The sequence below is a fragment of the Ctenocephalides felis genome, unplaced genomic scaffold (assembly GCF_003426905.1).
Source record: "Ctenocephalides felis isolate EL2017-DRISC unplaced genomic scaffold, ASM342690v1 CF-g0.4_SCAFFOLD_01002, whole genome shotgun sequence".
NCBI classification, from domain to species: domain Eukaryota; kingdom Metazoa; phylum Arthropoda; class Insecta; order Siphonaptera; family Pulicidae; genus Ctenocephalides; species Ctenocephalides felis.
The window spans coordinates 1-12,211 of record NW_020537156.1 but is presented as its reverse complement, the minus strand read 5'-3'; the positions used below and the strand labels follow the sequence as shown (position 1 = coordinate 12,211).

At 28.5% G+C, this 12,211-nt stretch overlaps 1 protein-coding gene across 1 annotated transcript in view; it reads left to right on the top strand.

Moving 5' to 3' along the window:
• LOC113365440 (potassium voltage-gated channel protein Shaw-like) overlaps positions 1-10,960 on the top strand; it is a gene marked incomplete at its 3' end in the record, with an annotated part of 28,139 nt that extends 17,179 nt beyond the window's left edge. Inside the window, exons 3-4 of the mRNA XM_026607000.1 lie at positions 8,457-8,662; positions 10,843-10,960. Coding sequence (XP_026462785.1) covers positions 8,457-8,662; positions 10,843-10,960 — 324 coding nt within the window. The remainder of the gene's footprint in view (positions 1-8,456; positions 8,663-10,842) is intronic.
• Positions 10,961-12,211: the final 1,251 nt, after the last annotated feature.

The following is a 12,211-nucleotide window of genomic DNA, read 5'->3' as shown; positions in this document are numbered from 1 at the left end:
TACTAGAACCGGATGGAATATAAACACACTCACACACACACACACACACATACACACATATATATTATATATATATATATCAAGTGTCCCAAAACTCAACGTCAAGCGGAATAGTATTAGTATCGGTGATAGTATTGACCGTAACTGTTATTAATACAAATAGCAAAAATTATAATCTCAGGTTGTTTAAAAATTATAAGTTTTTCAAGCAAAATTGAGCTTTTTAGTGCAATCTAGAGTTTTGATCATTTATAGGTTTTTGTGGTTAATTTTTCTTTAGTTTTGTTTGATCAAACTTAGAAACCGTAACCGAAATAACACTTCTGGACAACAGTAAAAAAAAACTAATGATGCTCAGCATTGTGCCCAACTTAAACATTCGAGGAATAAAATACATATCCAAGATTCCAAAGTTTACGCAATAATCATATTGATTTCTCTAAAACAAGTTCGGTAAATTGTTTGGAAATGAAGAATACTACTCAGGTGTCATTGCATTTCAGTGTGTATGCTCAACCCTAAAAATAAGGCAATAATATATTTTTTAGTTTATCTTTTAGTGAAGTCAGTCCAATGCGGACTTTAGTTTTAATAGTAGGGCAGCAGACTGGGTACGACGGTTGTGCCACTTTTTTTTTGATCAGCCATAATTTTGTTAATTTACCATCTAACTGGAAGAAAAGTAAATTAAATAGCAATTTAAAAATTTTTCTGAGTGAAAATAATAAAATCGTCCTTAAATGTAATCGTGTCCTTAAAAATACGATTAGTCATAAAATCAAATTTATCAAGAAAAGGGCGAGTGGACGGTTGTGACAGGCATAAAATTAGGTATGAACACTAAAATGGTTTATAACGACTTTATTGTGGTTAATAACATTAATATGCAACAATACAACTTGAACATTTAGATAAAGCATAAAATATAACAATAAATAACAAAACATAATTTTCATAGTTAACAAGAGTTCTGTGATTTTTTTATATTGATTTTTTTCTTTTTTTGTATTTTGTCTTAGTTGTGATACATATTTTCATTTGTTTAATTTTTATCAGAAAAGGACAAAAAGTACGTGTCAAGACCGTGCTCACAAAGTTCGCCGCAACCGTAGTATCCAACGCACACTTATAACAACCAAGTTTTTGATTCGCACAAGAAATAACTTTATGCAAGTGAAATGCAAGTAATTTTTGTTCTACTTGTAACATCTATTGGACATTACAAAGAAAGAAAAAAAATGAAGGCGCAAAATGGGGTTTTTCAACCATCACATAATTTCTTTTGGCTTGTATATACCAATCAATAGATTGCATTTTGGTCGCGGAAAAAATAATTAAAAATTTGCAGAGGGGTTGTTAACAATGCAACGTCTTTATTTACTGAGAAATTTTCCAGAATTTCAAAAGGAGTCTGTGACATTTGTACTCATATCAAATTCAATTTCATCCCTGAATTCAAATGGTATTTCTGATTCCAAACTAATAATCGATTATGTAGAAATCCTTCCTGAACTATATAAATTCATATTCTCGAAATTGAGTAAGAACAAATCATAACTAGTGGGGTGTATGGCATCGTGCCTTAATGCAAATTGCTGGAACTTCCTTACCGTAACGAAATGTTCGAGGAATTTTAAATATTTTCAAATAGATTATTATAAAAAATATTGTAACATTGTCAAATATTTATAAGAATTATAAAAACTGTATTGCAAAGTAGAAATTATTTGTTTAAAGTATATTAGAACTATGGTCAGATTTAAAAATAAAATCTAAATTATTTTCGATACACAAAAAATTTTTTTTGAAAAAAAAAGTTGAAACAAAATTTTTTTTCCAAAATCTTATTTTGTTAAGACAAGCAGAAAGTTCTTTGAATCATTTAAATCGGACGCTTAGTTCTCTCAAAAACTGCCATTTTTCACACATTTAGCTCCGTATCTTTGAAATGGCTGGGCCTGCCTTTACCAAAAACTAATAAACACTTCTCCCAATCATTAGTAATTGAATGTTTTTTAGATCATTCAAATCGAATACTCCGTTCTCTCAAAAACTTGATTTCTATTTTCTGCACTATTTGCTTTTTATCTCCGTAACTGTTGCCTTTGCCAAAAACTAGTCAGCTCAACTCCCTATCAATAGGAATCGAATGTTTTTTGAACCATTCAAATCGGTTGATCCGTGCGCCGAAAACGTGACTGGAAATTTGTATCCATACATACACACACACAAACATTCATTTATTCTGAGGTATGCCAAAATGTTCAGAAACCTTTAAAACGTCGAGAAATGTAAAAATATTCAATTTCGATTTTCGGCTCATTACAATAACTTACCCTACGGAAAGTTAATTATGGCTGAGCTAAATTGTCTAAACAAAAACTAATTGCTGCTAAATAACTAATAATGTTTAACATACGACAAAATAACAAACAATCTATCTGTATACATTTAACGATTTTTATTGAAAAAATTCGAATTTGAAAACTTACCTTTGACCCTTTAAAATCAATGTGGTCTACAGATCATGTAAGGCACTGGTTAAAAGCAATATGGGAAACTTGTTCGAACAATCATACTTCATCTTTCTCCCTTTAGACTTAAGATAAAATAAGTAGAGCATAACGGTACCCACTTTCCTCTACCATTAATATATTTTAAAACATGAAAGCCTTCTGCGTTATTAGGCATTCATAAATTTTTTCAACAAAAATAATTTAATCGTCGTAGGAATCCCGAAAGAGGAGCAGCAGCGGAATGCAACTGCGATTTGCATAAATATTTAGTGCTAAGACGCTTTAATGCAGACTTTAGTCTAGCATGCATTGTGTAAGCTCTCTCCTGCAGCGTATGTTCTCGCTCTGCGGTTTTGCTCCGCGACTGCATGTGATATGCACTATTTGACACAAAATTCATCAGCAGCAAGGGATGCGCCGCTTTCGGGCTTTCGGGCTTCCGGGCGTTTAAACACCGCATTGCATCTAACGCAAGTAACTTTATACATTACCGCAGCGGCAGATAACTTGCGGATTTGTAACGCGATCAAGGATTTAAAATCAACACATGCACGATAAACACAACATTTGTGATTGTGAAAATTATAACTGGAAATCAGTGATGCATGGCATTGTGCCTTAAGGCAAATTGCTGGAACTTACCGTACATTAAGGGGAGAGCCTGTTTTAGAGGCTTCAAAAAATCGATTGGTTTGAGGAATTTTTAGGGAGGGAAATAAATATTTAATTCAAACGAAACTTTCAGTTTTTTTGTTATGTACTTCAACATTCTTCTCAATTTTTTTCATTGAAATATATGTCATAATACGCCGGGTACAAGCATTTGCCTGGGCGCAACGAGTGATCATATCTCGTGTGGCGCGAATGATGCAGGTCACAATTTCCATCCGAAACAAAGAAAACAAAAACAAAATATTTTCAATAGTAACGATTTTAGTTAAGCTTTAAACTTAACTAGTTAGTCTTGAAGCAAGTTACATGAACTTCCGGATATGTGTAAATAATCGACTTAATCAATAAAATATAAATTAATTTATGAGTGAATAAAAGTATTCCAAGTCGAATTATTACACATAATTGAAAACGAACAAATATGTTAACTTGGAATATTTTCTAAGAGCAAATTTTGAAAAATCAACCATTATTATAATTGAACCAGTTTCCGGACTTTAATGGTTTAGTATGTCCATTAAGATCAAGTACTCTATCGTTATACCAAGTAAATCGTCTAATTTTAATTTGAACAAAGTTAAAAAAACTACTCATTTTCTCAAACTTTGTTGCATTTTTAAAATTAAACTATTTGTCGTAAGGCCGTAATATTTCAGTGAGTTCTATAAGACCATGATATATATCGCCAAAAAAATTCCATAAAAATTGGCTTAAATTTTTCTTCAACAGTTAATTACAATAAAACGGCTCAGTAGATTTTCACCTAAAAGTAATGAGCATCATTCCCAACTAATATCTTTCGAACTGTTTTTGATTTATTAAAATCGATTCGGTAGTTTCAGCCTAAATATGGACAAAAAGTTTAACCCTTTTTTCAAATTACAAAGAAACGGTTCGGCCGATCGTCACACAAAACTCAGAAACGCTAGTTCTCATCGAAATACGAAAGCTTGAATACATCAAAACTTTTAAAATTTTGAAATCGGTCCAACCGTTTTTGAGAAAACGTCGATTTACGGCAAAATATCTGTTCACACACACGCACACACACACATACTTTTTCCAAATTTGGTCTCATTCGATTCAGAATGGCTTGAAACGTCGAGAAAACATAAAATTAGCGAATCGGATTTTTTGACGAAAACATAAACTTCTTTGGGAAGTTAAAAATATATTTCCCAAGGCCATAATAAATACATGCTTATTATTTATTACAAGTACTTTTTATAAATACGATTTAAAACATAAATTATGATGGGAGAAGTAAAAAGCAGTGCAGTCGCAGAAGTAAAACGCATAATACTTCAATCCACGAGAAATGAATATTAATTATAAACCAAGCACATTTAAATTAATGATGTTGAAAATGTTTTCTATTTATATTTAATATGTCCGTGAAATATGATACAACTGCAGATCAAAATAATTTGCACCTTCTCTTTTCATCATTAAAATTTATACTTATTATGACAAATGGTAATAATAGCTAATTAGATTAGTAGACTGTTTCTAAAATAGATATGCTAATATGCATAGATATTGATTCTAGTAAAACTATTATTGACACAAATGGGGATACAGAAATATTTTGATATTTTGATGAAATAATGTTTTTAGTTCCGAAACTTGGAAAATTTAATATAAATTTATTTTTATATCAATAGTCGGAGTCCAAAACTGAAATTCTAATTTTCTCTTCTTGATTTCAACTTATCAAAATCTAATCGTTCTAACTACCTTTCGAGAGTTTTTGAATTCTCAAGATTTTTGTAAACGATCACGAACAATTGAGTATTTAACTCGTAATTAAATAAAAATGGCTCGACTAAATTAACCTTCGCGTAAAACTAATCAATCCAAATCATATCTGAATTGTCTGAAGTTTTGAAATTGGTTCAACAGTTATAGAGAAATAGTCGGCGAAATGCATACACAAACAAACCTTTTTAAGTTTTTTGTTACAAATAATTCAGAATCACTTGAAAAGTCGAGCAAAACCGATTTCGTAGTAAAAAAATAAACTTCTCCTTTGGGAAGTTGAGAAGTTGAAACACAGAGAAGATGTTCTATAGCTTTACCATAGACAATGTTTTGCATTTCCAACCGCATAAAAGGTTATTTTAAGGTATATAAGTAGGAGTAAAAATTAAAATCTAAATATTTATTATCATTAATAAAATCTAAATATTTATTATCATTAATAAAATCATTTTTTTAAGTTCTGATGATAAGAATAATATAGACACTTTAAACAAGTTTATTTCATCAAGTCACACGAAATATTGTTTTTGAATTTAAAACCAACCCAATAGTTTTAAATTAAAGTTTTTATTTCACGTTGAACTTAATATTAAAATTATATATATCATTTTGAGTTTTTTTCGTATTTCATCAACTTACTTTGTAGGATATTAACAAGTAGATATTATGATAGTGACAGTGTTAATTATAATATCTGGTTTCATCATATAATAAATTTTACATGCACACAGGTGATTAATTATCACTGTTAACACAGTAGCTCCTACAGTGTTTCCAATTATAATTTTATATGACACTAATTTATATCACTTGATCTCTAACTAAGCCAGAGAAAATTTTAGCAAGACAAAACGACTTTATATTATGCATTTAAGTCAGTTTTAGAATAGCAAAATGAAATATATTAAATATTGCAATTGATGAAGACTTTTCCAATGAAATCGACTCTGAATCAGTGCATGGAAATTTTGTTATAAAATGAAACCACATTCAAATCACAAGCTTTTATTGAGATTCAATGTCCAATTTTTATCAAATCATTTTTTATATACATTATTCTCGCAGAAGAAAGTATTAAGTATTAGATTTATTATTACGTGCTTGGTTCGTATTTATTATTATCAATTATATATAAAACAGCCTATATATAAATTACGCAGTATATTTTATTATTTATCGACAACATTGTAGTTTATTCATTCTGTTAGTCATTTATTATTCTTTGTCCTTCTAGTTCCTTACAATGTATTTGCAAGCAATTATAGTTGGGTAGAACCCATCTGTAAAATTATTTTTGCCATTTAGAAATTCTACACAATTATTAAGATTCCATATCTTTTGATTTTAATTTTTTATAACAAAATTCCAAAATTGCATCTTTCAAAATGTAAACAAATTGTTATAAAATTGTGTGTAGAAAAGCAATGATAAATTTACCTTGCCATATAGATTCTAATTTTAAAATTTAATATAGATGATAGCAAAAATATTGTGATTTAAATAAACAAGGTATAAATTACAATTTGAGTGTAGTAACTGATTCAGTTACTGATTTTATTTCAAGTCAGAGTTTATATTTTTAAGCCTTTTTATGCCACATTGTCTATAACGCTTAAAATTTCAACCCGGTCTTCTGTTATATCGAAAGAGTGATTTCATAAAGAGTAAATGTGTAAAATATACTACCTCTGGTTCACGAAGAATGGATTTTTCATAACTTGTTTATTTTCTTTCTGTCATATCATATTTCCCGATCGGCATAATTTTTATTTTGTAATATTTCGGAATACGATATATTTTGATATCTTTGTTAGAACATAAAATTGTAACGAATAAAATCTTAAGTCAAACAAAGCTATTAAATTTTTTCTCATAGTGTGTTTTAGTAGAACATTATATCTTCAATTCATTTTAAATAATTATTTTTTCTAACTTGCGTGTTAACTTTTGTCAACACTTCTAAACGTGGTATAGCTTCTATATCAAAATTGACACATCGAAACTTCGCAAACCAATTTTATAGAAATTATGTATATTGTTATAAAAATGTAATATAATGCCCTATATATTTGAAAAGACAACAAAGTACTACTTGCATGCAGTAGTGATATCTATTTCTGCTGGAAAATATAGATCAATAACGTCTGATCAATAAAAATCTTCAAATTATAATAAGTTATTAGTAGAAATAAATAACACAATAAATATAAATAAAAATAACATAATAAATTACTAGAATTCTGATTACTGTTTAAAACCAAACAAAAAACTTGAAAGGTCTATTCTGCGAATAGAAATATTTTATCAATAACATAAGAAGCAAGATCACTACATGGGATGAGAAATATCCTTACCAATATTTACAAAATCGTGCACAAGTGTCTCATTTATGATTATTATATATGAAAGTTCATTTTAAATAATAATCAGTTATGCTATCAGTTATATATCAGTTAATTATTGTGAAATTGTGAAATAAATGAATTTTTGTAATTTAAATGTTAATCAACTTTTAGTTTGTATATAACAATATTTGTTTGCAAAGTTAAACTATTCAAGAATATGTGTATCAGAAGATTTTTCAAAATTTAAATTATTATGGGAGATGTATTAAAAAATGAGTAGCTGTTTGATAACAATAATCTTCGTCGATACTTCGAACGCGTTTTTTCGAAAAGATACCCACATTTTTTCAACTTCTACTGGATCGATTTACTTGAAATTCTTAGTGTTTTCTCTATACACTTTTTACCAGTATGAAATGATCATCACCCAGTTTTGATTTTTACTATTTAATTATTAGTTTGATATTAGTTTTGATTTTTACTAATTAGATTTGAGATTAGTTTTGATTTTTACTAATTAATTATTAATTTGATAATATCAAAATGTTGTGATTTTTTTTTTCGGCAGGCGGTATTTTGTGATTTATTTCTAACTTGTCCGTAGTTTACACAAATGTGACATTGTTCTAGATAAATAAACTTTTTGAGTTTTCTATTAGGATTATAAGGGGAGCTAAAAACAAGTGGTATGGTCACGTGCAAATTTTGAGCCAGTTTTTAATTTTTGTTTTTTTCTGTATGATTAAAACATTAATTAACAACCAATATAAAATGAATAGCAAATATAATGTTTTTGTTTCCACGGCCTTTCACAATTCTTATGAAATTCATGCCTCTACTAGAATACCCCAAGAATACAAGAAATACATTCTTAATAACCGGTTAACGTCTACGTTTGTTCTCTTTTTATTAATAACCTTCAAAGCATAAATAAATTCTATAAAATATTTTAATATTCATTATTTGCATATGATTATCGATCGTAGTAACCCCAATGGGTTATCACTATTAGATACAATTTATTGGATAAAGTTAATTAGCCATAATTTTTTATGTCTTTAAAAAGCAGTAGAGCACCAAACGTCTACATGAACTAAATAATTCAATTATCTATATTTATCGAATATTTTCTTTAATTTCATCTCTATTATTATTATTTCAGGTAGTAGCCGTGATATCAGTGTTCTTCATATTTACATCAGTCTTATCGTTTTGCCTGAAGACTCATCCAGGCCTTCGTGTTCCTATACCTACAAGCATCAATGCCAGTGCCAACAACTCACTAATTACAACAACTATTGTTCCTGTCACGACACAACCGCCGCCACCCATAAGGAGTAACAGACATGGATCCAGCGGAAGTTCTAGGTAATTACGTTGTAAATGATTGCCCACAGCTTTAAGATAATATCCACTTATTAACTTACCAAAGGTGAAGTTTTGTTTTTGCAAGAAAATCCGTTTTGCGCAAAATTTCATGTTTTTTGACGTTTCAAGTTATTCTTAATCGTTGGAGACTAAATTTGGAAAAAGTATGTGTGAGCCGATTTTTGACCTTTCGTCGACGATTTCTCAACGCTTGGACTGATGCCCAAAATTTAAAAACTCAATAAAGACTAACGTTTATGTAGTTTTCGCATCAATTGGCCAATGATATAGTAGTATATGGTTGATTCATCAAGACACCGATACTGTCGTCATCAGAGAAATAATTAAAAGGAGTGCCCTTAACTACAAATTCAAAATTGACCAAAATCCAAATGAACTTATAGCTAGTCTTCATAACACCACTTATATTATAAGACTAAAAAGAAGGCATTTAATTAAGGTGACCATATGCCCCGGATTGGCCGGGACATTCCCGATTTTCCGCCTTGCGTCCCGCAAGCAATATTTGTCCCGGTTTTGGGTGATTTATCCCGGATTGTTCCGGATTTTTAAAAATGTTTTGATTGCCAATATATTTTTAAATATAATTCAACTAGACAATTTGAATCGTAAAAATATGCACATTTAGTTTAATTTAACATATTACTGAATTTCACCATATTACCTATGGTAAATGTGTGTATGTGTATGTGTAGTCTGTGGAATGAACTATGTTTATAATTGTATATATTATATATATATATATATATATATATATATACATATATATATATTATACTTTCTTTTTTTTCTTTATAATACAAAAACTAAATTTAGACATAATCTAGTACATTATTAAAAGGTAAACCTACTGGGTTACTCAATGTCTTTCTCTATATACAGGTTGTAATTTATATAAAAATTTAGCTAAGTGATTCTAATAGCATGAAAGTGTATAACTTTTTCACACACATTTTAGCCCACAATCTTAAATTGATTTTAAAAATTCAAAACCTCATCGAAAGATTGGTTGGAAACGTGCTGATTAGTTTCTGGCAAAGATCGGCCGGGCCGTTTCTTCATGATTAAATCTTAATTTTTTTTTACTATTTTGATGAGCCTTTGCATAACGGTAGATTTCGAAGTCTAAAATAACATACTAAAATATTATTGACATATGACATGCGGTTCTATTATAAAAATTTATGAAGCCTTAGAATTTCGCCGCGCGATTCTAATCAGAATCTTTGCCGAACCAAAAACACGTTTCGTATTTCGTACTTATTGTAAGCTACTAATTATAATTGACGTACACACATAAATAAAATACATGTTTAGCACATGAAATAGATAAAAATTATATGTGTTATTTTTTAAAAAGAACAGTTAAATTTATTTTTATAAAGAACAGTAGAACATTTTACCTAACAAGCTGGATTTCAATATCTTATTGATGAAGTTGATGTATACATATCGAGAACTTCATACAACTTGCCTTAAAGCAAAATTCTATTCACCACTAGAAATGTTGCTTTTAATTAAACTATATTAAAAGTTCAAAAAATATTCAAAGTTTGTAAGAGTTATAAAATGCATTTCATAATGAGTTATTATATTTCAAGTCATGAAATAAACGTGTTGCTACTTATCATCGCACTTTTTACGCTACTTCTCATACATTAATTTTTTTTTTAACTATTTAATCACAAACAATTTGTAACTACAATCAAAAAATTCTTTTTTAATATTTTATACAGTTCATCACATTGTTCTTTCGTCTTCGAATTGTGAGAAGATTTTCTTATTTCATTCGGCGAGCGTTTAATAATTTTCTCTCTCCTTAGTACGGTTAGTAATTGAAAGCACTATAAAACTAATTACAAATTAAGACCCTTCAAAATCCCATTAATTTATTAGAATGATGTTTAAAATAATGGTAAATAAATAGTAGAACTTCTTATATATTTATACTAACAGTAGATAACGTGCAATTTTTTCTGTAACGCAAATACAAATTATTTTGTTTAGTCACCATGCATGAGAATTACATTTAAAAAGATTTATGTTCGATGCATACTTTTTTTTCAAGCATTCGATTTTATTTTTAAAAGTTTGTGAAAACGACAAAATAATTTATGTGATTAGTTTATCTAATTGAATTTTGCCTACATTGGTTTCAGATATCGATATGAGGATGACGATTGGCAAGAAAATTATGGGCAACCGCACGAAGCATTTTTTTACGTGGAATTAGTTTGTAATATTTGGTTTACATTCGAATTAGCTGTTAGGACAGTGGTAAGTATAAAGTACAGATTGTTATATTCTTTTTATTAATAATAACTTTCTCTAAATTTTTTATTAATTTATTTAAGCATGTACATTTTCTTTGTTTATTAGATCTCCAACAGAAAAAAAATGAACAATATATTCTAGCAATATGTTTAATACATCATAAAACTATGCAATTTTGAAGACTTTTGTGAAGTTTTACAAAAAAAAAATTAATTTTGGAGTTTATCATATCATCATGAAAATGTATCTATGTATATTAGTATAGAATAATATTTTCATATTCGGCACCAACCAGTATGCTTTGAATAATTTTGTTGAAAAAGCCTCTTAAATATTTACGAGAAGGACGTTAATTTATATGCCATTATATCTGTAATTCTGTATCTAAGTTAATTATATTTGTTTCTTGATTTTTTGTTTTTTACTCTCGTTTATATATATATATATATATATATATATATATATATATATGTGTGTGTATATATGGTAGGGCGGGGCACAAAGGTCCAATTTGACTTTGAACAATAATTTGAAAACCACACGAATAATGACAACAAATAACACGCAGCAAAAAAAAAGCTATTTGACTATGTTCAGTAAACTCCCAGCCAATTTATCATTATAGAAATGAGTTTTTTGCTGTTTTCGGACGGTCAATGTCTTATTTTAATTTAGAAAAAATTTACAAAATAATAGCTACTTTTTTCAACCAATGAAAATATAGATTTCATGGATACATTTTTTAAAGAGAAAACTCTGTAAATAAGCTTAATCTGGTATTTTATCACAAATATTCATCACCTTAGTTGAAATAACTATTTATTTAATTCATCTCTTGTAAGATAGCTTTTTTATTTAATATGCTTTTTATTTACTATTTTTTATTGTTTACACCTTGCTAGGGTAAATATTCAGTTGTTTACCTCAATTACGTGTAAGCTCTTATAGAGTTTATATAAAAAAACTGTTGAATCTAACTTAGAAATAATAATTCATCTTATAAAACAAATAATGTATGCACGAATTATATCAACGTAAACAAAGCAACAGTGGCTCAAAACAAAAAACAGAACTAACAACTGAAGAAAAACTTTTGATATGAATTTTTACACATCTGATATGGATTTTCACACGCTGTTTATCTCTTAGCAGCAACGTCGTAAAAACCAATGTGATGGCTTTTTATAAATCTTTTTCCTACTACTTGCAAAAATCGTTGTTAAAACCCTAGATTTACTGGTTTTTGAAATATCG